General features: G+C 38.0%; 1 protein-coding gene across 1 annotated transcript in view; it reads right to left on the bottom strand.

Moving 5' to 3' along the window:
* cux2b (cut-like homeobox 2b) overlaps nucleotides 1-25865 on the bottom strand; it is a 97531-nt gene extending 71666 nt beyond the window's left edge. Inside the window, exon 1 of the mRNA XM_060881455.1 lies at nucleotides 25752-25865. Within this exon, the coding sequence (XP_060737438.1) occupies nucleotides 25752-25814 (63 nt within the window). The 5' untranslated portion in view covers nucleotides 25815-25865. The remainder of the gene's footprint in view (nucleotides 1-25751) is intronic.
* Nucleotides 25866-27802: the final 1937 nt, after the last annotated feature.

Below are 27802 nucleotides of genomic sequence, written 5' to 3'. Positions count from 1 at the left end.
CCAACTAAAGATAACCCAACTAAACAAATTACACAAAAACATAGTTTCCACATTTATTTGTTTATTGAGGAAACTTATACATCCTTATATATCTTGGAAAAAGTAATGTGAACCTCTTGGGGTACGAGTTAAAGGAGTAATAGAAAGCCATATACAATGGAAGAGATTCAACACCACCCATATGAGCATTTTGGACATTTTATTCCTGATCTAGTCCTCTTTTGCTTGCACAATAACCTTCATTATTCTAGGAAAGCTTTACATGGTAGCACATGCTGATGTCCACCTATAACAGAGGTTCCAAAAATAGGCAACACAATCCCACATTGGGTCACCTGATTTACAAATGCAAGATTCGCAATCTCCTCGTTTGTTTCTTTCATATATTTTGAATGAATATTACACATCTTAATGCTGGATTCTATGTGCGTCAGAGTTTAACAGTGTGTTTTAGCATCTCTATGTGTGATATCACTACACATTTTCAGTTCAACTTGATGGAAAAGAATGTTTTGACCTGACATGCTGTCTAATGAATGTCACTTTTAAATCTTCTGGATGTATGCAAAATATGCAGCTAGTGTATAAACAATGCTGATTATGTTACCAAGGATGTCAAGGAGAAACAAGACCCCTCTGCATCGCATTGTATCACGCCACCCCACATAGTTTCCTAACTACCCTTCTACGATACTTGTTCAGTCTTTTTTGATTGCGTTGAACATTAACATTTAATGTGCTTACAGAACCCAGGTCACACAATGTAGCTCTTAGGTGTTTATATCTTGGACATTGGACTGAACTTTCTTTAATATCCAATATCTGAAAGCTATCCAATTAAAATTTGTGAATTTTTTTTTTTTGTGGAGATGTCCTTATAACCCTGCTCAGATTGATGCGAGATAACAATTGCTTCTTGAGGGGTCATGAGTGATGCACAAGAAATACCAAATGTTCTGTTTTTAAAAAAGTTATTTTTTTACTTCTGAGTAATTTAACTAATCTTGTGAATTTCATTAATAAACCTGGCATTGGAATTGCTTTAGTAATGTTTTACTTTTGGAAAAAAAAAAATATATTGGAACCTGTTCTGCATTCTGTACCTTCCAATAAAAGTTTTAATTATATAGTAGTCCTTTATTAAAAATATAAAGTTAGGCTTAGGGTTTTATGAAATGTATCATGTCCTTTCAGAGTTATTTTCTTAAATATTGGATATATAAATATACATTTTTCAACCTGTTGTGTATTTTAGAGCAGGACAGAGAAGCTGGCCAAATAGTTTGGAACCTCAGCTTTTCAAACAGCAGTTATTCAAATAGTGGCAGAAATGCAGCATAATGCCATTAGTGATGCATGAACTGTACCTTGCAGACTATGTAAATACGTTTGATTGTTCACCTTCCTGTTTGTGTTGCTCTCATCGAGTGAGGGGAGGAGCAGATAATATGCTGCAGGAACATGTGAAAAAAGAGTCCAAGAGCAAGTTATCTGAAGGTAAATGACAGCTGTGAAACGAGTCTCGAATTCAGCAAATCAATAACCATGAACTGAAACCCTAGTGGATAGTCCAGTAACATTTTTAGGGAACCTTAAGGGGGAGGTCGCATGAACTAGTACAATCTGATGGTGTTTTTTAGGAACCACTAAGGATTAACACATTTACAAGAGATGGCTAAGCAAACAAGCTCAATAGGTGAACACATTTTTTTATAAAATACTTACCTATCATGCTAATTCAAAACATTTCACAGTATTTCTATGCCACATGGATTGACAAATTAGGTAGGTAGCTACAGAAGAAGAGAAATTGTTCTATCTGGCACCAGACAGATAACTTGTGCAGTGTAGTTGTACAGACAGAGCCACAACATCTCTCAGTATCATTGTTCTGATGCCCATGTGTTGAGAATCCACCACCCAAGTCATGCGTAATCAGGAATGGTCATACAGTATAGAAGTTATTTTCAATGGAAGCATGGACAAAAGATGTACAGAAATATGTGGCTTAAAGTCAGTCATTTTATAAGGAATAATACAAAATAATCCATACAGAATAGAAGTGATGCAATCCAATGCAAACAGAAATGGATTATTTTCATATAACAACACACCCCAAAGTGTGTTAGTCCTGTTAACCTAATGTTTACAATTTTAAATTTACTAATGAACACAGCATGCTGTTTAACTGTTTACAGGTACTGTTACTGCTTACTTTATAGAAGCTATAACTGCAGCTTGCCATCATGAAACCAGAAACATGAACCTCTTCTGTTCTGAAAACTCTCCTGTGGTGGAAAACATATTGACAGTTACAAAGCACCTACACATGAGATTCCATCCATAAACGTCTCCTAACAGAAAACTTCACCACAATGATTATATATGTTCCTTTCTCAAAAGAAAATGTGTTTTTTAATAAATCGAATTATTACTAGCTTTAGATTATGTGGCTCATACACCAAGACAGGACCGTGTGTATGACTTACTGTAGAAATGATTATGTATTACAATGAGTGTATTAATATAAATCTTTATATTAATCGTTTATGATACAGCCAAAACTGCTCTCAGAGCAGCGCTGTCATAGACAATTAATCCACAGCCTCTGATTCGAGAAATTAATAGCACTGTGGTATACAGTAAATACAACCTATATATACTATCTGATGAAGTGGCCACTTTGTGTATATATCCTGTATAATCAATAAAAGCATATGCAAAAACTACAGACATCAGATAACCAACAAGCACACCTTGTGTGTAACTCAAGTGCTACAAGTCCAAAAGGGTAAAATTTAAATGTGTTTTGAGGGTAGGATGTGCGATTGAGCAATTTAGAATAATTTCTTCCAAAGCGAGTTTCTCTTGACTCATCTGTTGAAATAGTAATTACACTTAATGATGCTTTAAACTGTCCATCAGAGGGAAGGTGAGAGGAGGGGTCACTGTAAAGTGTTCCAGGGCCGCAGTATGTCAGGACAAACGCAAAAGGCTGCACTACAGAGGTGGCCAGTTCATCACACAAACATTTTTCTAGAAAATAAGAGTCATGGGACACAAGGTACACACACACGCACACACACACGCTCCATTATTTCAACATTCTCAGCATACTGGAAGAGAGAAATAATTGAGATACAAGGGCACAAATGAGAAGCGTGTATAAGGCTCTATCAAACTATCAGACTGTACATTTGCACTAGCTGATAACAACTAATTTAAAATTTAAAAGGTGCAGGTGTAGATTGTATATAGATTGAATTTTTATCAGTATGATGTTGCCTGATAAGAATATATGAAGACTTTAATACTAAAATATTACAGCTGATTATATACAGAGAACTGAAACAACATCTTACAAGATGATATCTTATTAATTTAACTACACCAACATTCATGTTGTGTCTAAAAATCTAATTAAAAACTCTGTCCTCAAAACAAAAAACACATAAATCGGATTTATGAATGTTTTACAAATGATAATCACAAATGATATGAATTACTTCCAGACATTTGGAATGTTTCTATTATAAGGATAAAATACAAAAATGTATTGTTTACTTAACTTTATTTAATGTAGTTTTCATTCAAACATTTCAGTGTTACAAGTGTATTTTGGAATAAGACTGAAAAAAATTATTTCTGAATGAGTTATTTTCTGAACAGTTGATCATGTACATCTGTGCTATTTTGTTCAAATGGCAAAGGTTTTGGGATCCAATTACCTTATCCCGTTTCTGTGGACTAAAAGAAACAATGTACACGTGCATAAATTCATGTGTTTTTCCCCTACTTGATCAAGATATTCATATGGGGAGAACCAAGTCAAGCCTTGGCAAAGCTTGCGTGTGCACCCTAGAGTGTGTTTGTTTAAATTACTCTCAATAACACCTCAGAGGACATGCAACTAATGCTAATGCAAGTGTAAATAGACGGTAACTGTGTAGCAAGTGTAATTTGTACTTTATACAAAGTGCTACCAGAGAGAAATGTAGTATAGTAAAAATGAACCACACACTTGGGTTTAGGTTGCTTCCCTGCATCTTGATAACAGGTCTCTTCTATTATATTTTGTTGGCAAACTGACGAAGAAACAAAATAAATCACTCCAAAAATTGCTACTGTTGTTTCAAAGACCATCACCTGACGATGTCAATACTGAGGAGTAATAGCAGTATTCTATATGATTGCCTTTTTTCTCTCACTTCATGTTTTCTTTTACACTCCTCCTGTGGTCCAATCAGCACAAGGGCTGGAACAAAAGAGGCATTGTCTCTTTAACCAAGGGCAGCAGTGTATCACCGTTTCCTTCCACTGGTACTCCACTTTATTAGCGACGCTGCACACCACTGTTTATACTAGTGGGTATTCCGTGTTTGCTGGAACAATTACAGTATGACAAATGGCCCATCAAGGCCATCTATCAGAGGCTGGCCGACAGGAATCCTATAAGGAAGGCGGCCATTTGTCCCCCTGCTTGCCTTCTCTGGGGTGCCATGCTTCAGTATCCATGACAACATGCAAGCCGCTCACCCTGCAATGAGAGCTGGCAACCCAGGAGCAGCTCTGGAAATTAGCCTTTGACACTCTCCTCCATTTAGTCCATCCCTTCCAAGCACACACAAACCATTCACAGTGCTGTGCACACCCTTGCCCTGATTTTCCAGGCCATACAATGGAAGAAGCACATGACTCTTGGAACGGCAAAGATCTCCTGCCGACCTTATCTGAGGAATTAGAGCATGACCAAACGTGAGAGCAAGATAGCCGATGGCCACTGCTTATAACCTATTAGCATCAACTCTAACGCGATAGTACTACTGCGGATTCCCTTGGAAAAGAGCCATGTCCACACATCTTCAGGAAACTAGTCTGACATTTTATTGTGCTTTTTCTTGCGCTCTATATTAAATACCAGGAATGTATTTGTTTTGCATCCAGACCTGCAGTTGTTCATTATACTTCACCTTTTGGATTATTGAAACAGGAAACTCTGGGGAATTGAGAAGGAACCAAATTGCTTGGGACTTCTGAGTCCTCACTGGTGGAATGGATTACAGAGCTTTAATAAAGGGGTTGGGGCTTAAAAAAGGAAAGCTGGCAGTAGAGTTAGATAATAATAAAAAGAATTGCGAGGTTTGATTTAAAGCTCACTGAATCTAGACATATTACAGCAAAGTGAACAGCCTGGTTTATGAAAAATAATAACAAAAGAAGACACAACAAGGGTGTCAATATTTATGAAGCCGATGGAGATGACCAGGATTACTGGAAGGGACCTGGTTGTGACTAGGTAGCGCTAGCTTAAATAAGTTCTACAGATAAAATACAGATAAAAATACATGTTTTGCTTTCTTAACTATTCTTTGCTGAAACTATTCTTAAATATGACCACCAAAAATCTTCTTATAATAACATCACTAAGGGTGGAAAAAACTAGCATTGAGTGGAAAAACTAGGAGAAGATAGTAAGTACAAGATTTCATTTTATTGAAAATCATTTTAGGAGCCTGGTGTGGAAGCTTCAGAAGTAACACCTTAACATCTATAACCTACTTGTCAAACCATGCAGCAGCAGCTTTTACATTCATGTGGCGGTGTCTCTGTCTCAGCAGTTGGAAAGCCGACAGTTTCGCCAAGCATCCCAATCCCCCTTAACTTTGTCTAATTTAATAAACACAATTCTGATCAGCTGCCATAGACAGAATTCTCACAGAGGACTAAATGCTGTTTAATTTGTCATTTGCATTGTGCCTGCTTTTGTACAGCTAAGGGCAAGAGAGATCGTGAGCAAGAGACCTACTGCTGCTGATCTAAGAACAGTCATGTTTTCCCTGTTTACAGGGCTGTAGGATTGGGAGAACAGAAGCTGTCTGTACAACAGCAATTCAATGCAATTCCACCTGAAAGATGAGACAAATCAAGAGCTCAGTGTGTAGTACTGTATTAATTCAACAAGAGAGAAAGTGAGTTTACAGAAAGCAAATAATACAGTGTGAACATGATTATGGGATTGGAGTGCTACTGGAGAAGACGTTTAAATAAGATCACAGTTTGCACAGTGAATGTTACACAAGGTTGGGAAATTGTAGAACATAGCATAGCGGAAGCACTCAGACAAAAAACACAAGTTAGAAACAAATTCAACAAATTCAAATATTTTCACAAAATCACATAAACTGATCAACGATAACCTGATAAAACTTGTGCCTGAATAAAAGAGAACTCAAAGACCACACCCGGTGTCAACAGGAGCTCAAGCTGAAGCACCACATTTACTCAGAAGTTGGATATGCAGAAACACTCCTTCCACTGCTTTTGCATACAAACACACACAAACACATGCACAGAGAAAATGATGCTTGATTTAAAGGTCATTAGGTTTTAATTGCATTGCTAGTTCCCTTTGGGGATAAGTAAGATGTTAAACAGTAGGATGGGGCAAATGGGTCAGTGAGGTTTCGGGGTAGCTGGGGTTGGTCAGGGGGCCTTTAAGGGTCTTTGGAGATTAGTGGAAAGGGTTGGGGGGGGACACTATGGGGACACGACTCAGTGACTCACCAGTCAATCAAGCAGCATTGCCCAGAAAGAGAACTACACATTATTGGATTCAACAGGCTCAAATAGTACCAATGTCCTCATGCTACTATAAAGCTTTTACTTTCTTACCAACCATCAAGTCTGAATTTTTGCTTGCAGTAGACTGCCAGATACAACAATTACAGATTAGTGAAGCCCTTTTCCCATTTCAACAGAGGTTAATAAAAAGCGACAGGGCTAAGTTTACTCTGATTAAGAAAGCTGAGAGATATTAGAGCATTTTGTTACATCAGATCATTATTGGATTAAACAGCACACACATTAAAATGAAATTTTCATTTTCCATTTACACCATGCAGACGCAGCGCTAGTTTTGGGAGTACACTTGTCAGAAAAAAGGTATTACAGTATAATAAGCACATCATTCTCTCCTCCTCTCTCACGTCTCCTTCAGTCTGTCACACACAGCTAAGAAGCTACAATTAGCAATGGATTTTGGTTTTCATTTCTTTGCTGTATGAGAAAAAATAAATATTGGTCCTGATTAAGGCAAATCAGAAACTTTTTAGAAGTTAAAATGTGAAAATGTTAAAAAAAATAAAAAAAAATACAAAGCTAAAGCACGGCTGTTGAGTTTGATATGTTGCTTACTGCCTTCTCTGTTTATATGCACATATAAACAGCTATGAAATTAAATGAAAAATTAATAACAGATCTTCATTAAAGACTGATTATTTAGTCAGAAAGTCAGCCTGCTAAGGCCAAATGTACACCACTAGTTCTTCACTTTTTAGAGACCATAATCATATGCTGAAAATGTATCCATCAGAATAGTTGCACTACCTGGATGGGTTCCCCTTGAGTCTGGTTCCTCTCAAGGTTTCTTCCGTCTAAGGGAGTTTTTCCTTGCCACTGCTGCCTGAGTCACCTCAGACTTGCTCATCGGGGATAAATACATACACATTGTGAACTAAATCTATCTAATATTAATCTTGAATTTTGCATTCGATTAATCTTTATATTATTCTTTATATTAACTTTGTTCTATGTTTATGTTCTGTTAAGCTGCTTTGAGACAATGTCAATTGAAAAAAGCGCTATACAAATAAACTTGAATTGAATGAATTGAATTGAATACCTCACTCACTAGGACATTTTCATTCTTAGACTAGTTACAATAATTGCAAACAAATTCAATCATAAAAGGACAGCAAAGGAATGAAGAGATAGCAATTTGAGATTAAAAAGTAAAATGTCTCCCAACATCCTGCCTGTTTTCAAGTGATAAGGACCCGAAATATTTTTTATTTTAAACATGTGAACATTAAAGCTAATGTAGAGTCACCACATCTGAAAAAACTCAGAATATAAGAAGACAGAGTTTAATGTTTCATCTCCCACACAGACTACATGTAGCTAATGTGCTGTTATTGCTGCCTGGATCACAATGTCTCAGCCATAACCTGCTCTTTACCACCAAACAGCTACCCATTAACACACCACCCTTTTACTGACCTATGCTTTTATTTGACTGTCTCCCATCTTTGAGGTGATAGTCAACCAGAAATATTCACTCTTCCTCTGCAAGTTCACATCTACGTTCTCTGAATGGAGATTCTCTAGGAGAGTTAAATTCTGCTATCCACAAGAGGAACAGTACTTGGCTTCAATTAGAATCTCTCCTGGGGTATTCCCCCCTGTCCCATTACCTACCATAAATCCAAATGCTTTACGATAAGGTGTATAAAATGAGTCATCCATCTGGACAGTAAATAAGACGTTGTCAGTGGCATTATGCCAAGCCCGGATCACAGCACTTTCTCTTTGGATATACTCTCAACAGGCTCCAAGTCTATTGAAACAGAGCTAAAAAGCTTATGATAAAAAAAGCAAGTGCATAATACATCCTTCTGAAAGCTTCTGGAACATCTATATAAAAATACACACAGCAGGCCTATGCAATCACTCCTCATCTTCAGATGGCTAACATGGGCTTGGCTGTGTTTGGCTACACCCTTATCCAAAGCAACTGACATTTAATCTCATTTTATAAAACTGAGCAATCGAGGGTCTTGTTCAGGGGCTTTGCTGTGGCAGCTTAGTAGACCTGGGAACTCACAACCTTCCGATCAGTAGTCCAACACCTTAAGCCTTTTTTACATGATAAAATATCTTCTTTTCATGCCAAACATATCTTGTCTTTCCAGACAATAAGACATTGTGCCACATGGTTTTGGATGACTGACTATATATTTTGATTTCTATTTTCTCACCCTACCCCATATCTGAGGCATATGAAGAATGCAAGGACATTGTCACATGCAGGGAATAACCAGGACTTGCCAGATATTTCTGTAGCTCATTTAATGTTGCTGCAGGTCTCTTTGCAGACTGCCTGACAAGGTTTCTTCTTGTGCTTTTGTTAAATTTGAAGGGATGTCCTGTTCTTGATAATGTCACTGCTGCCCAATGGTCTCCACCTACTGATGGTCTTCACAGAGTTCTATGGTACATCAATGTTTTGGAAATTCTTTTGCACCATTCTGTTGATTGAAACCTTTAAAAATTGGATGGTCTCTGCAGACCATGGCTTGTCAAGAGCATCCTACAGAAACACTTGATTATAATTCGGGGTTAATCAGAATCACCTCACTGGCAACAGCTGTATGATAATTACTTTTGAACATGCGCTTGAATGTAATCGGTCAATTCTTCACAATTATGCAACCAATTTATTGGAACTGTTTTGTTTTATATAAAACATTTATATTTGTTTTTCACTTGAATTTTGTTGTTGCTATAACACATTATAGAAGATGACATGATTCATTTCATCTACAGAAAACTGTTTAGAATGCTGTATCTATTCTTGTTACAAACATCTGATTACAAAAGACTTTCACTAATTTGGATTAAAATACCATTTTTGTCCCATTTATGTGGAATGAACACATACCATGCAGTAAAGAAAGATTTAAAAATCTTTTCGAAAAAACACAGAGATACTAAACATATCAGTATGTCAGTAATTCTTATAATTATCATGCTTATTTTGACATTACAAACTTTTGCAATAGTAATAGTAATAGTAACAATAGTAATGAACAATAGTAATGAACCAATATATTGAGAAATGTGTTTGGTTTATGGATAGTTTTTATCAGCCACTCTTAAACAGACCACACTGCATCCTTTACATGCAAATTTCCCAGCATTTGCATCTCTTTATTACCTTATAGGAAGCAAAAATGAAGATGTAATATTCTTACAGTTTTATGTGTTTCTGTGACTCATATGCTGCTGCAATGTAATTTGCCCATGCATTAAGTATAATGAACCACAGTCCTTGTTCTACTTTCCCTAACTTTATTACATGATGCAATCCTAAGGAACTGGGAGTCAATCAGAAGAGGACTTGTTTTGGCCCTGAAGCATGAGACAGCCTGAGGTTATCTCCCTGCTGTAGGCCGCAGGCCCCTGGCAGTCGTGCCATGAACAGCTACAAGGTTCTCAAAGTGAACTTCTTCTGCATGGCCATAACTCCTAATACAAGCTAATAAGTGTGAATGTTTTGTTTGCACTGGTCCAAAATGACTCCCTGAAGTACTAAAGAGCATATCAAAGAGGCCCAAGCGAACACTCCTGTGTCTAACTGTTCTTCTACTGAGTTCTGGGTAAGATGCTAACAGAACTAACTGTATGCACTGAACTTTGCATTAAAAAAAATGGTGCGTGTGTAGTACATCTGACACATTCAATTTTTTTAAATAATAAAAAAAAAAAATTTAGTGGAAAAATGTTGCATGAGAGTGACAATAAGCAATCTGCTGTGGGTTCAAGGCTGAAGAACACACTTGAGAAACAGTGTCACCTTGGATGTTCGTCTTGGGAAAAACAAAAAAACTTGAGTAAGCATCTAATCAACTGAAAAACCAGAGGGGGGCACCATCTCCACAAACCTGCACTGCATTGTCATTATGGCCACAGAGTTGGTAGAATGAAACCCATTCTACTTCATAGGTTCTGCTATTTTTAAACGTACGAGGAGGTGAACATGAGAAATTCACTAGCTATGATTTATAACCTTGCCAGTTGATTAAGTCAATCAACACAGCCCGATGCGAGTAGCTGTATTTTTATTTTTGTTATATTTCCTCTACAAAATGACTTAAATAGCTTTTCTGCCTAATGTCACTGACAATCCTGGTTAATTACCCAAAGTGAGTTTCAAACAACTTTGAAATAAGTGTGCAGCACACTGTACATATTTATTATTTCTGCATGCATGGGGAAAGTGGTGTTCTGATTTATTACAGCACTTTGTTAAAAGTAGGGCACTTTAACAAAATGACAAAGTTCTGAGAAAGAAGCGAGAAGGGCTTATTTATTTACAGGCAAAAATGAGCAAGGAGAAGGAAAGGAGAAAGACATCCAAATGAACTACATGATGCATAGACACAAACTACTCATGATGGTCTGGCAATTGTCCCGCTAATCCAACAGAAACATTTTTTACAAGTTTTCACTAAATGGGTCAAAGAAAAAGAGAGTTAGAGGTAAAGAAATGGAAGGAGAGAAAGCCAGAGCGCAAAGAGCTCCCGAGACTGGGCTCCACCACAACCTTGACCAAGACAAATGAACAAATGAGTAAACTGAAGTGATGTGTAAATCTTTAATTAATAAAAATGGCATCATCTGCAATTGCCATCTATAATTATAAGAGTGACGAAACACTTCAGGGTGTGCAATTCTTCAGGTTGTTCTCACACCACCTTGTCAATGATCAGTTTTTAGTAAAAGTCCACCCCATCAATTTTTATTCAGAGGATTCATGGTGAGGTTTCTTGCATAATAACAGTTTATTAGCAGATTCCCTAATGAACTGGAAGTGAATTGGAAACATTTTTAGATGACAGATCTGTACGTATGCAAAGAGACCACACAATTTCACACAATTACTGTAGTAATTAACTATAGTTCAGCATCAGCAGTACTGAAGCTCACATGTTCAAATCATTCCAATATGAATAGGTGTATTTACACAGTAAACTCATAACTAACACAGGATCTATAGTAGTGGTGATGGAGAGGGGGAACCAGTTTATGACTCTCTCATAAATTAAAGATACTGTATCCCACTGGTCCAGTGAAAATTTGATGCCAGCATTAAAACGCCTGCTCACTAGCTCCTTGTGGCTATGTACATGCAACATATACATGAGTTAATGGAAAAATAGCTAAATATATAATTCACAAAAAATATAATAATACAAATACTAACAAAACACAAGGAAAAAAACCTATATATTTGGAATTATCTGGTACCCATGTCCAATAAAGACAGAACACCCAAAAACAAACATGCATTGAACAGTAATTTCTCCCAGGCTTAATTTAGTACTTTCTAGAAAGCAATGTTGTGTCCTCAGCACTAAAGCTGAGGAATGCCATGGCCATTTCCTGTCTGGAACTCAGTAGACATATACAGTAGAAAGACAAACAGTCCTGTAAATAAAGACTCATGTCCAGAAACTGTCTTGTCTACGACGTGCTTATTGACCGTAGTCAGATGCTCTGCTGATTAAAAATTGATTCCTTTTGAAAAAAATCTAATCAACAGAACAGGATTCTTTCATATGTGGAGGGCGCAGCTGCTGACACAGGGGGGAGCAGACCTGTTATTAACCCCTACCCTTCTGTGTGCATCCTTGCAAAGCCTGCACACACAGTCGCGCAAACATACATGCGTGTGCCGCCTCATGGCCCAGGGCCAGACGCAAGCCCAGACACCCTGAATTATTCAGCAGTCTGGGAGAAAGCTACAGCTACCCTGTTGTTGGTTTATGCATGAAGGAGGCAGGGGCCACTAACCATACTGGACCATCCAGACCCTGGGAGTCAGGTGACCCTAAAGAGTGGCTCAAGGGAGTGGGGGAAGAGCATTTGTGGTTAGGTTAGGTGGTGGTGGAGCAGAGGCAGAAGTAGAGTTGGTTATTCACACCAGGCTAGTGGACTGAGGAGATGTGAGGCTGAATTCATCAGTAGTGTAGTCAGGGTCACGGCAGGTTAATGATGTCACATGTCTAGACGGATTCTCTGCTTGCTTGCTGGACAGCCAGTTGAGGATGAAACATGAATGCTGGGGCTATTGACTGTAGTCAGATACTCCTAATACCTTACATGCCATAACAATTTTTTTTCAGCCAATGGTCAGGATTTGTATATTTTTTTTATATAAGATTGTAAAGGCCTTCTGACTAGATATATACAAGTGATAGATACACAAATATGAATTTGATGAATGTGGAAGATTTAAATCTTCTAAGATAAAAAAATATATGAACACTAAAAAAAAATTATTATCTTCAAGCTTAACACCTTTAAGTGTATAATTTGAGTACAGAGGAACAATAATTAACACATTTTTTGTCAGGACCAATATCAGCCCACACTCCACTCACATGACCTCCGTTCACAGGCCCAATCCAGCCCTCACACTCACCTCTCTGGGTCTCGACACTGTCCAAGGTTCATATTTAAGCACAAAATAAATTACTACTTGTAGGTTTGCCTTTAATATGTTAAAAACCAAAAGAGTCAAAAGCTTCGCCCACACGACAGCCTGTGATTAGAGCCTCTTCATCCAGCACTCAACACTCAACCCATTATAATTACACAGACAATTACTGCTCCAACAGGGCCACTGCTACCACCCCAGTGTGTTTAGTAATCATGGCATTCTTCCTGGAAAATTTGGGGGTGGGGGGTCTGGAGACGACGGTTAGCTGATGGCAACAGATTTATTGCCATGAGACCCTTCACCTTGGTGATCTTAGGCCAAAACCTTCAACCCAAGCTCAAGGGGAAGACATACTGCAAACACAGAAGCTCAAATTGCACCGCAAGTATTAGGAGAAGGATTAATTGCACAAATAATATATATATATATATATATATAATTTTTTTTTTTTTAATATAGTTTTTTATTTATTTACCTCCTTTTGGTTATATTTTTATCCCAAATTGCATTCCTTATGTTTGAATACCGGACAGATGCAAAAAGCATTTCACTGTATGTCTGCATTTCACTGCATGTTGTACTCTGTATGTATATGTATGTGACAAATAAAATTTGATTTGATTTGATTTGATTTGAAATGTGTGTACATGCTTGTGCCCTGAGATGGACTGGCATCCCATTCTGAATTCAATTCTCCTGCCTTAAGCATAGTTTTTGCATTGCTCCTTTCTGACTACACAACACAACACAACACTACACAATATTACACTTGTAGTTACAGTGATGCTGAGTGATGTTCAGATGTCTTATTTCAGTCATCATTTCCAAGCAGCTTGTTATGTTCTATTTGCCAGATGCTGACACAAAACACATTGAACAGTGCCCCATCGTAAGCAAAATAAGTTTCAAATAAAATACTGACTGCAAAACCCGTAACCGATATCTAATCGTATTTTTATTATTATTTCAATTTATTTGTATAGCGCTTTTAACAATTCACATTGTCTCAAAGCAGCTTTACAGAAGTATGGAAGCAGAAGAGGGAAAAAAAAGAATAAAAATAAATAAATGTATATATACATTTAAAGTTTAAAATTAATTTAAAAATATGAACTTGTAAAATACTATATACCTATCCCTACCCCTAATGAGCAAGCCGGAGGTGATGGAGGCAAGGAAAAACTCCCTGAGATGATATGAGGAAGAAACCTTGAGAGGAACCAGGCACAGAAGGGAACCCATCCTCATTTGGGTGATACTCTACAGTAAATAGTGTAAATGTAAATAATGTCCTTTCTACAACAGTTTATAATAGTGCAACCGAGAGCTCCTGAGGAACTAATGGGTTATCGTAAACTCTGAGTTCACCATGACCAACACTAATTCCTTCCTGTCCTTATTAGAATTCATAATTCATTCATTCATTCATCTTCTACCGCTTATCCGAAGTACCTTGGGTCACGGGGAGCCTGTGCCTATCTCAGGCATCATCGGGCATCAAGGCAGGATATACCCTGGACGGAGTGCCAACCCATCGCAGGGCACACACACACTCTCATTCACTCATGCAATCACACACTAGGGACAATTTTTCCAGAGATGCCAATCAACCTACCATGCATGTCCTTGGACCGGGGGAGGAAACCGGAGTACCCGGAGGAAACCCCCGAGGCACGGGGAGAACATGCAAACTCCACACACACAAGGTGGAGGCGGGAATCGAACCCCGACCCTGGAGGTGTGAGGCGAACTTGCTAACCAGGCAGTTGTAGCGATTCTATTCAAGCCTGTTCTTGACAATAGTCGTGATTAGGAGATTGTTGTAAAACCATATTCACTTCTGTTTGGAGAAATATCATCAAGTCCTCTCAAAACTCAGAAGAAAGCCATTTTGAACAAAGATAGCTGCCATTGTGTTATATATGCAAATGTATTAAATTCAGTTGAAGTAAAAAATGATGTAGCAGCATACAGGCACAAGTTTCTGCCCTTTTAAAATAGTGCGTGTCTTATGAGTCAGATGAATAACACTGATTTTGGCCTCAGATAAATTGCACCCACGCACACTAACTCCCAGCACCTACTCCCTCCCTCCACTCTGGCAAATGTGTATGTTCCAAGAGGAAATGCTTCATTTGCATCTGATGGCGGGTGCTATAACTGTTAAGGTCAACACTCTTTGCTGCATCTGAGCCAAAACCAAGGGCAGGTGGCCCGGTCATGGAGAGGATATACAAACCCACTTTACCCCATTCGCACAATGTAATTTCCTCGTCTAATTCCAACAAGGTGACTGTGCATCTATCTCAAACATCAGCACTTACGCCAATCAAAATAACTTTGTAAGTGACCAGTGGAGAACAAGATGAGATAAAGCATGAGATTCAAGCTGAAAAACGCAAATATATTTAAATGCATTTCAAATCTTGAAAATATTTTCAAACAGTATAAAAACACACTGGTTTGGGATTTCACCCAGCACTGGTATGCATGTGTCCTTGAGAGTGAGGCAGCTGAGTAAGCACACAACTAATATCAGTACAAGTGTTGACACCAAAGAGACAAGTGAATAGGAAACAAAATACACACGGCCCTATGAACACACAAAGAAAAAGAGAGTGTCAAGTCACACGTCATTCACAAAAGGTCTAGTACAATATCAGAATATGAAATAATTTCCACCCACTTCCACAAGCAAAGGTTAAACCAGAGATCAGACTTTCAGAAAAAAAAGCAGGCTTGCAGAAAGCGCAGACTCTTGCAACACTGGAAAATTGGAGCTGCTGATAGTATTTCAGAGCAACCTGGTCAGACTATTAACAGTCCTAGAAATGGAACAGAGCTCCTCAGATGGCTGTTATGAAATGAATACAGAGGTGATGAGTATATGCTCAGATAAAGCCTCCTCTTGTGGCGCTTTGATCATTAATATGACAGAGCTGAAGGACAGGGTAGAGAGCACTGTAGGAGACGCACGAACATGCGGTTTCATCAAAGCTCACAGACAACATTTACATATAAACCAACCATCTTAGATTGTAAAGAAATAGGAAAAATTAAATCAATAACACTGTATGTAGAACAAGTAACCTAGAAGGTTTCACACATTATATCTTTAGTGTCAACTGAGTAAACAACCAACTTTCAAAACAAAATTATTAGAATTATAAATTGTAGTTATAAGAAAACTGAGTTATAGGAAAAGGCAATAGACAAAAACCTTTGCCTACAAACTGTTAAGATTTAGAAGGCAAACTGCATTTTCATCAAACTGAGTTTAAACATATTGATTTTACACAGCAGCTCGTGTAGTACAGTTATACTCTCTCTGTTATAAGCAGTTAATTATAATGAGTAAGTATAAAATTAGGGCACAATGAGGAGTAGTGGTTAAGGTTGTTCACTCAGATGTTTTGATTCAGTTTCTGAAGGGAAAGGGCTGACAGGAAGCCTCTGCTGACAGTTTAGAGCATTTAACAGCTTAGATTGAGGTTGATTTGTATTCTGCATTACTTTAAAATAACTGCCAAAGAATAAATGTAAATACGTAGCACCAATCTGGCGGCCACTCCACAAGTTAAAGAGACTAGCCTCTTCCCATGGGGTATGTAAATGAGTACAAAAACACAACATCTATAGTAGTATTTCTTCTCTAGCTATTTAGTAGGTTGAAACCATGTATATTTTAACATATACAGTAGCAAGTTTTTTATTTTTCATTCAAAAAGTCATCAAAGGTTGCTGACGGAACCAAGGCCGCACAGATCCACAGGCATGTGTAGTGTTAATATAAACGTATGGTACAAGAAGCTGCTTACAAAATGTCATTTGATCATGCACTCATGCTGGCTGCTGCACCAATGTGTAAATGTACTCAGACTAAATGCTAGTTCATTTTTCCAGCACAAACTTTAAAAAAAAAAAAAAAAAATACGCTCAACACTCACTGCTGATTTTGTACTAAATCGTTTAAGTTTAAAAAGTCTCACCCCACAGGGACTTTCTAGTCCCTACAGTGAAGCCATGGGTAACCCGAAAGACAGTTTGGAGTCTGCTTCAGCTCAAGAGGGAGCGACAGAGGGAGTGAAGAGCAGGGCCCCCAAGTGAGATGCTGTGATGACACTCACCCTCATGTTTACACCCCACTGCTTAAGCCTCAGGGGGAAAGGGGGGGAAGTGCTTCCCATCTTCAGTAAGGCCTACCACACTGTTTAGCTAAACCTGCTGCTCTCGGTGGCATGCACACAAGAGAGAAAGCAAGAGAAAAAGAGTGCAAGAGAGCAAAAGAGAGCAAGAGCACAGAGAGGAAGTGGTAGAGAGAAAGAGTGAGAAAGCAAGGGGGTCCCCAGAGGGCTGAACAATCAGACAATTTCAAGATCACAAAGCATTAAACCAATCCCGGCAGGGTACACTAATTAAACAGCCGAGCCCGGCACCACCAACCAATCCCCACAGAGCAATTAAATCCATCCCCTCTAAAACACTGCGGAACCTGTCTAGGGAAAACTGCAAAGGAGAGAAGGAGAAAGACAGAGATAGAAAAAAAATAATAATTCATCTGGAAAAAAAGAAGGATGCATTATACTATAAAAGGATTTGAATGGGAACATTTCAATTCACTGTTTCAGCCTGCTTTAATTTTTTAAATTCCAAAATGCCTCAACAATTTTTGTTGGAGTGGGTTAAGGACATCACATTGCAAAACTAAGATTTAAATGATTATCCAAAATAACACCTTACGTTGTCAAATAACCCACAAGACCTAGAATGAAAGGGGGGCATTAGCCCCAAACTCTCTCTGGAAAAAGCAAATACAATGTGAAGATCAGTGACGCAAACATTAACCAAGAGACAGCGTACATCTATTGTTTACAAGTTAATATCAGTTGGTATAGATAGCGCTTTCGATTATCCCATGTTTACCTAAGCACAGATCTGTTTAATAATTCTACATTGTGATCAATATTCAACCTTGCAATTAGACAGACTGACTGATAAGAATATGATTATGAAATTGAGAATGTAATATTTGATAGTGGAAAGTGAGTAACAATTTGTGTACATACTTGAGGCATTGCATAGCTGTGTTTACTTTTTCTTATACATACTTCTATTTTTTCCCCTAGGTATACGAGTGCTCTCCTTTATGAAGAGTAAATGTTGCCCTAAACCAAAAAACACTGGAGAGCCACAAAAGGGAACAAAAGGCCTCTTAATGTAGTGACGATGACATGTAACCAGTTACAATCTATGATGTTTTCATGGTATTTTATACTACTTAAAAATGAACTCTTCTAATTATGGTTAAGCAGCAATTATAACTTTCTCCACATAATTTAGTAGAATCAACTTCATCGCAAATCTTCCACACTAATATGAGATCTTAGATTTACTCATTTTATGGCAGAAAATTGTGTATAAATATTAGCACAATTTATTAGAACAATTATAATTTTAACACCCAGTCTACAATTTGTGAGCAACAACGGACTGGTGTAATTTATCAAGCGTAATTAATCGATGCTATATCATCGCATCTCGTCATAACAGCCACTAGAATTAATACAATAAAATAATGTCAAGCTTTCATACAGCTGCTGAAAATGAATAGTAAATAGTAAATAGGTACAAGAATAAACATTTATTTGCAATATTTGCGTTTCTCAACTAGCAAACCATTAATAGTGCTGCTGGTAGTGTTGATAAGACACAAAAACAACCGCAAAATAATTTCACAAATAAATCTATATGGTCTATAATCAGATCTGGTGTTATCAGCTAAAATTGGGAAATGGTAATGTTCTCATACTGCATGTGTAATGGTTCGCATTCATATGTTACAATGATACTGAATAAAGGACAAATAAAGAAAAAGAAAAAAAGGCTGAGCATATTATTAGGATCTCTAATAACTTAAATGCAATAAGAAAATGACCGTATAATAAAAATCTAGTCTGTGCTCAAATTAATGCTTCATTGATCTATTTTATGAGCGATAAGCATAAAATCACGAATTTGCATTCAAATACAAATACTATCTTCACTGCATAGATGCAGACAAAACACTATGTGTGCACACACACAATCAAGGGGTCTCCTTTTATTCCTCAAGGGCAGAATGGACAATAGGGAACTGAATTACGTCAACAGAAGCACTGCCTGATACGAGATGGGCAGACAGCAGAGCGGGAGAATGGGGGAAGACAGAGAAAGAAGAATGGACGGATTCAATAAAAGCTCTCTAAAAAGCACAAGAAAGACGGGTCCTCAAATTTTCTGCCATCAGACCGGCAAAACAAATATAGAGGGCTGCCGTACTGGTACACAGCTCAATATGGCACATCGGGCCAAGCTCTGGCTGCGTACAGGATAGAGGAGACACGGCTTAATGCTCATACAGATGAGCCATTAGCTATCTCTCTCTCGCTCGCTCTCTCTTCTTTTTTAAAGAAAGGTTTACAGAGACCACTGCTAGGTTGAAGAAGATGAGAAAAGCCAAGGCTCTTTCTCCTCTAAACTAATGCATCCCCAAAGTTTTGTTAAAGCCTCGTTATTTACTCCTGCACTGAGCCCATAGTCATCCCCAGGAGCGTCAGAGAACAAGGTATTAATATGAAAATGCTGAGAGTTATTGCCATGAAGGACTGTGGTGCTTCAGTGCAGATCAATAGTGAAAAATTGAGGATCTATCCATATGGGACGTTGTTAGTGATTTTTCGAATGGGGATCTAACTTAAGCTGTAGGCATGCATCATGCTTATGCATCAAGTGCAGTGTTAAGCCAATGCTGTGTTAAAGTTCTCCCTCTCACACACACATACACAAACACACAGACAAACACAGCAAGGGTCAGTTCTAAAGCATGAAGGTCAACATAATGCTTCATCAGCTCAGACTTTCCTGCTTGTGCTTCTTGTCTGGGCCATGTTACTTTAGTTTAACACAGACAAACAGTCTGCTAATGCACCTGCAGATCACATCAAGCATGATTTCTTTGTGTGGTGCATAAAACCATCATTATAAAAAAAAAAAAACAAGCAGAGGCGTATCAAAGCAGCCGTGTTTATCCTGGAACACTTGGTGTGAATGGAAGAAAATGACTCTGGACAGGTATGAAAAAAATCAATCCCCTGGAGGGTCACGGTGATTAAGTCGACGTTTTATGACAGAACTGTTCTCTCCTCTATGAATAGTTACCCATCACAGCATTAAAAAATACAGTTTATCCCTCCACACCTCATGCTGAATATCCGTTTTGAAGTCACAAGCCCAAACCCTAGCAAGGAAAGTTAACCTGTTTAAAGCTGGAGTCAGTTTCACTTCTTCCCTAATGTTATCAGCAAAAGCTGAAGAATGTGACTTCTGGACCTCACAACTCAATTCACCACAATGTCAAGGCTTTTTTTCTTCCTCACAAGAGATTTAGAGCCAGTGAGAGAGTTTGTAATCATACAAGCATGGTGGATAAGAAATTGTCCTTCATAACACATATCTGCAGATTAAAGCATCAACAGATAAGGATCTCTGATCTGTATTTTGACAATCAGCCATGCAAACCCATTCACTATTATGCAGTTATAATTAATAATATATATGGATAATCTGTGACTGGTTGCAAGGCCTGACTTCTGTGCATTAGTGTGTGAATTCTCAGAGGTCCTGTTATGGAGCTGGTTCATCCTTCAAGACACTTTCCACTTACGGTTTTCTCTCAGCAAAAACACTGTTCCTTCCATCATTGTAAATCCTTTATTAACTGCCCAGCAGAATCTATCAAATTCCTACATAAGGTCACATTTGAAAAACAAGAAGGGCGACAATAAATGCAAATCTACTATGATGTGTACAAGTGAAGTGCAAAATTGAGTCGTCTTAACATTCAATTTGTTCCAACTGAGGAAACGCTCTAACAACATGCTCATGGAAAGCAGTATGGTGGCACCATTTGATGATCCTGTTACTGCCTGCTAGGGACTGAGTTGTGCAGAGTATCGCAACTCTTGTGTTTCTGACCTCATTCACACCTGAAAATGACTGATCCACCAGATACAAGCAATATATTATAATGGCCCACACATGCAGAATTACAGTGCAATCACATTAATAAAATCCTATCATTAAGGAATGAATATTTATATGATCATTAAAAATCATGATTTTGTTCATTTTCTTGTTTATATTCTATCTTGACTGAATAATTAAGCATATTTGGTAAAACCAACACTTGCCATGTACCATCAAGTACAAAAGCTGAGACAGATCATTACATATAGACATCCCTAAGTTACCCTGAAACAGGCTTTAATCAGTATCTGGAGGAGGCACCAAATATTAGAGTGAGGAAGGTTTGCATTACACATCCAAACTCATTTTAATCATGCAGATTTTTATTCTGGACTATTTTAATATACAGCACAAAGACATGAATAAGCCTGTTTTCCTACTAGCAGGGACCGAGACCCTCTTGACTGGCCCTTTTAGATGGGTGCCCATGGAATTGCCATCTGGCTGGTGTGAATGATTACCAAGGCAACGGCCAAGTGACCTGAGACCAGCAGGAACCAAGGTCACAGAACCTGCTCACTTTCCATTCTGTGTCATCTTGCTTATGCCTAGGAGGACATCTCAGTAAGAATATGCTTAAAAGTGAAAAGATTTCTTAAGATTTAGGCAATAAAACCTGGCTAACCAGCAACAAGAGCCTAGTTGTGTGCTCATAGACAGAATCCTTAAATATGAAACCAAATATCTGTCACCTACAATAGCAGCAATGCTGTTATTTTTTATTAGAAATCTCAAAGAGCATTTTGTATTCAGAATATTTTTCAAAAAGATCAAGTCTTGTAATCCAGGGCAAATTATGGAAACACCCTTGAGATGTAACAGCAACACAGCAGTTGTCTTTTAAGTTATTATAATTGGAGGGCAACCATCCCGACACCCAGGACACATAGATCCCAGACACAAAAATCATCTGACACGGCCATATGCAATGCTGCAGACCAACACAGACAAAAGAGGGTAATAAATCAACTGTCAGCCACGGATCCCCCACATATCCCCTACTGGTCGATGCAAGTAGACTATTTCCACCCAAGGGGTCTAAGGTTAGAGCACAACAACTGACGAGAAAGACAATATAAGATTTTTGAGGAAGACAGGACTGTAATCTGAGCTTGTCTATAGATTTTTGATGCAAACAAATTGTCAATGTGACTCACTTCTATTGTTTCATAGGTCTCTCAGATATGTTTTTTCTCTCCAATGTTTCATGGTCTATATTTAAGGCTCATGCATAGATATCTGTGAAGTTCAAGTTCATAGGCAGGTGAGGGTTCATTGTAGACACAGTGGCCATGGCATCCACCAAGAGAAATATAAATAAAAAATAATAGTTATATAATAATAAAAGTTAAAGCATGACAATGTCCTACTCGGTTTTGTTTCTTTGGTTTTGTTTAGCAGAAAGTCTATGACATTAACAGCAATGGTTTGAAATTGACCTAAAGTTTATCACATTTATTTAGCAAAAAATTTATATATAATTTAGCCAAGTTCATTCTATTTTGAACTTATTTTTCCAGGTTATTCCTCAAACACATTCACTGGGTAATTTTGCACTCGGATAACTCAACTACAGCATGCTGTGTGAGAGCTGCAGTTTGACATCTATTATCCTTGCATGTGTAGTATTAAAGGGTATGAATGAAAGAGAATAAGAACCAATGCAAGACAACAACAATATAATATTCATAATCCTTTGTCAAAACACATTAGAATAGTAAAATATGACACCTGGATGTGTTGCGTGTTAAACACTCATCTGAGCCAAGCAAATGTCTGATATCCAAGAAATGCGTTATATATAGAATTACATATAAAATGCACCAGCTCATTCAAAATAGTCATATACTGTGTCAGTATAGGCTGGGGTGTTGGCTGCATGTATGTGTAAATACAAACTCATATGATAAAAAGATAAATGAAGGATGCTGACAGCGCTTTCTGCATTCAGATTGCCTTGAATTGTCATCGCGTGCAGGTGAACACATCAATAAGCCAGACCAGGTGTGACCCAGACTAACTCCCAGAACAAAGTAATGCCTTAAGTCTCACATGTGCTTTCTTAACAGAGAGAGAGAGAGAGAGAGAGAGAGAGAGAGAGAGAGAGAGAGAGAGAGAGAGAGAGGATTTGCACACAATTAGGAAGTAAGTATTAAGGTTTATAACATACAGGTGAAAACATGCGTGGTGGTAAATTGGCCACCACTGCTTACATTTCCAACACTAAATGTGTTCACTTTAAAAATGAGGTTTGTCTTTGCTGTGTAGTTAAAGATGTCAAAAACTTCACATTTAACTTTCTAACATCAAATTCCAGGTTTGAAATACTGTCTTGCAGTGTACCTGGAGTTTGTGATACCAGTGTGTTACAGTGTGTTTCAGTGTGTTACAGTGTGTACAGTCCATTGTAGTTGTGTTACAGTGTGTCCAGTCCATTGTGTGTTACAGTGTGCTACAGTGTGCTACAGTGTGTCCAGTCCATTGTATGTATGTTAGTGTGCTACAGTGTGTCCAGTCCATTGTATGTGTGTTACAGTGTGTTACAGTGTGTCCAGTCCATTGTAGTTGTGTTACAGTGTTACAGTGTGTTAAAGTGTGTTCAGTTTGTTACAGTGTGTACAGTCCATTGTAGGTGTTACAGTGTGTTCAGTGTGTTACTGTGTGTCCAGTCTATTGTAGTTGTGTTACAGTGTGTCCAGTCCACTGTATTTGTGTTACAGTGTGTTACAGTGTATCCAGTCCATTGTAGTTGTGTTACAGTGTGTCCAGTCCACTGTATTTGTGTTACAGTGTGTTACAGTGTATCCAGTCCATTGTAGTTGTGTTATAGTGTGTTACAGTGTGTCCAGTCCATTGTATGTGTATTACAGTATCAGTGCTCATCACTGTACGGTATCTCCGTGTAAAAGACATTCGCTCTTTATACAAATCAATATCAGTGTCGGACACGGAAACATAACGTCGCATCAGTGTCTATACGTCTGAACAAACTAAAACCGCTGCACTGCTTCCATCAAAACATTTAAACCCATCGGTGTCTCTGAGCGGCTCCGAGTACAGACACGCGCGCGCGCGCACACACACACACGCACACACATACACACGCACACACACACGGCCACACACCGCGGCGCAAAACGCGATTCCTCTCCGGTTCGGTTTTTTCCCTCCACGCGCCCGTCATTTCTCATGTTACAGGACATCAATCACGCGCCTCAGACGGTGCCCTTGCGCCGGCCCAGGCTGATTTACAAACATTAGCAGGGAATGCAATTACACAGTCCTTGGCCGAGCATGGCTCACAATGCGGGGGGAAAAGCAGGCGGACATAAAAACACGTTTTAGGTTTTGCAAGCTGCCACACGGCGATAAAATCACAGCAGTTTGCGCCGCGTGATTGCATTAAAACGCAACATCGGGACTCGTGACGAAACCTTTTGTCTCTGGTCGAGCGGTGACCGCATTATTTACGCAGAAAAAACTAAAGTGACTGCGTATAAGCTATGAACCAGTAATAGGGTAAAGAAAATAATCAGCGTGGCGGAAAACCACTTTAATCATCTAAAACAATAGGGATGTGGTTCTTTAAAATACAGGGTTCTAGCTGGAGGATAATTAACATATTGAAAGTTACCCTATTTGCAAACATAACAAAATATTGTGCATAAGGTAGCATAACAAATAAACAAAAAAAAAGCTCAATGGAAGAACTTTTACTAACATTCATAGTGAGGCTGCACATCACAAGCTCAAATAAACACAAACATGCAGCATTAAAGCACGAGCGTGTTGCTTTACCATGCAATAACATCTCCTATATGATCCCGACCATTCAATAACATCTCCTATATGATCCTGACCATGCAACATCTCCTATATGATCCTGTCCATGCAATAACATCTCCTATATGATCCTGACCATGCAACAACATCTCCTATATGATCCTGAACATGCAATAACATATCTTATATGATCCTGACCATGCAATAACGTCTCCAATATGATCCTGACCATGCAACAACATCTCTTATATGATCCTGACCATGCAACATCTCCTATATGATCCTGACCATGCAATAACATCTCTTATATGATCCTGACCATGCAATAACATCTCTTATATGATCCTGACCATGCAATAACATCTCATATATGATCTTGACCATGCAATAACATCTACTATATGACATAAACGTCAATGAACAAGAAACAGTTACAGACATCATGTCATATCACACGCACGCGGATCCGTCACGCGCCACCTCGGAAACATCCGAATAAACGCCTTTTAAAAAGTTAAGTGCACACACCAAGACTCGCGAGAGCATTAAAAGTTTCTATGCCGAAGCCCGACAGACGATAAGCGGAGGAAATGTTGAGGAAAGAAGCGAGAAATGGAGGTAAAAGCGGTGGATGTAGAGCGACACCGCGCTGCGCTCCGCTCCGCTCCGCCACTGATCAATGATTGAACCGAACAAAGGCAGAACGATCAATTTCTAATAACTATCAATGCAACGGCTTTGGTTTCGCCGCAAAAAGTCTCCACGAAACAAAATGTAATTCTTTGCATCGTGTAATATACAGTAAACTGTTTACTGCAGTGAGGTGAGAGACATGACCTACCTGCAGCCGCCGTAGATCAAATTTCTTCCAATATTGAAACATCGATCCCACATCGGCGGCCATCTTGGGGTATATTGAGGAGATTTTTTTTGCACCGGCTACAATAAATATATGGGCTGGATTCCCCTCGTTAAGCAACGTTGACGCTCCTCCGCGTAAAAAAAAAAAGGTAATGAAAATAGCAGCGCCCCTAAAAACTTAACGCTGCTGACTAAAGGAGAAAGCGACTGGACGACACATCATGGATTTAGAAAAGTAGAAGAAAACGTATTCGGTGCGGTCCAGGGATTAACTGGCCAAGTGCACTTGGTTCTGCTTCGGGAAAGTTATCGATAATGACGTAACGCGCTGATCGATATCGTCTGCTATCGAAAAGGAGACAACGGAATCATGAACGTGTTAGATTTTGTGCGTAAAAGGAAGAGACACGTCACATAATTGGTGCTGTTAATAGTTTTAATGATGATCTTTAAACATCTCAACATAGTTTACCTAAAAACATGAACAAGTACAAACTTCAAATAGAAACCAAACTGTTTGTTTATTAGAATAAACATAAATTAATTATTGGAATAGACATAACTGAAAAAGCGACCAGCAAACCGTTAAATGACTTCTATAATCTTATTTCAACAAAAATAACTGTAAAGACAAACCTTACACTTTGTCATTGTGTTGCGTTGAATGCTCTGTGCGAAAAAAGCTTACTTTTGCATGAAATGAGGATAATAATAAGAAGAAGAAAAAGAATAACAAAAATAATAGTAATAATAATAACAATAATAACAATGATACTAATAATAACAATAATAATAACAACAACAACAACAATAATAATAAATAGTAGTAATAATAGTAAAGAACCGTTTTAATCCAAAATTCAGCTATGTTGTTTCACATATTCATATAAAGACTAAAGAAAATTTATATTTATTAAAATATAAGTTATTATTAGAAAGAAAAGTTCTGCTTTGTTACTATGATTCTATAAATTATTGGGTGTGGAATATGATTCACTATTTTAAACCTGTCTATCACTTTTTTACATATTTATTGCAATTTCACTTTTGCTATTGTTATTTTTCACCTATTATTAATATATATGTTCAGATTGTCGGTCGTTTCCATCATTTGAAATGCAAGAGCATTTTTCATAAATTATTAACATCACTTGCTCCCTCTTGTGGAAGACCTTTTTGTGGACTGTTAAAATATATCAGTATCTTGCTTCCTAAAAATGAGAACTGTCAAGACAGTAAAATAGCTTTCTAAAAGCTATAGACCTGGAAGAGACTGCATGTCACTACCCATATGACATTTTAAAGATTTTAGAAAGCTAGCAGATTCTCGGCCCACATTATTAGAGGAAAGATTCCACTCAAATATGCACAGCATTGTATTGTTTTAAAATAAATAAATAAATAAATAAATAAAAAAATAACAGGCAGTTACAAATTGATTTAATCATTTTGAGATAATATTCAGTTCTCACAGTTAAACATTTTGAAATCATAGGTTGCGAGAAATTACAATGGAAACACATCTGTCATTTTTCTTTTTGTTATTAATGCCAAACTGGGCCGAGGAGTCAACTGTTTCTTTAGCTTGAAATGCTAAATACACTTTATAAACCCCCTAAGGGACATATTATAGGGGCTTATTAAAAGTTTCAGTTTTATTGCCTTTTATTTATGGCTTCAGGGGGAATACACTGCATCAGTCTCATAAGAAGGCAATAATGTATCCTGTTTTCATAGGGTTCATTGTTAAATTTGAAATTTAAATAAGTGTTGATATGCAAGCAGGATGCATCCGTGCATATTACTTTTGTTCAGATGTAAATGTGGAAATATTTTGAAGGTGCTTCTCCACCACCCCCATATCATTTGCGGAGAACAGTACAACAATGAGAGTTGTAAATTTTCACAGATTTCTGGGAAGTGTTGTGGCCTGCTCACTAGAAAACAAGGACTCATGGTGATATGAAATAGTTGATCATTCAAAATAGATTTTAATTACTGCCCATTTTGACACGTATTACAATGACAAGC

The sequence above is a fragment of the Tachysurus vachellii genome, chromosome 11 (assembly GCF_030014155.1).
Source record: "Tachysurus vachellii isolate PV-2020 chromosome 11, HZAU_Pvac_v1, whole genome shotgun sequence".
NCBI lineage: Eukaryota > Metazoa > Chordata > Actinopteri > Siluriformes > Bagridae > Tachysurus > Tachysurus vachellii.
The sequence above is the reverse complement of the archived record's forward strand: the minus strand, read 5'-3'. Positions and strand labels throughout refer to the sequence as shown.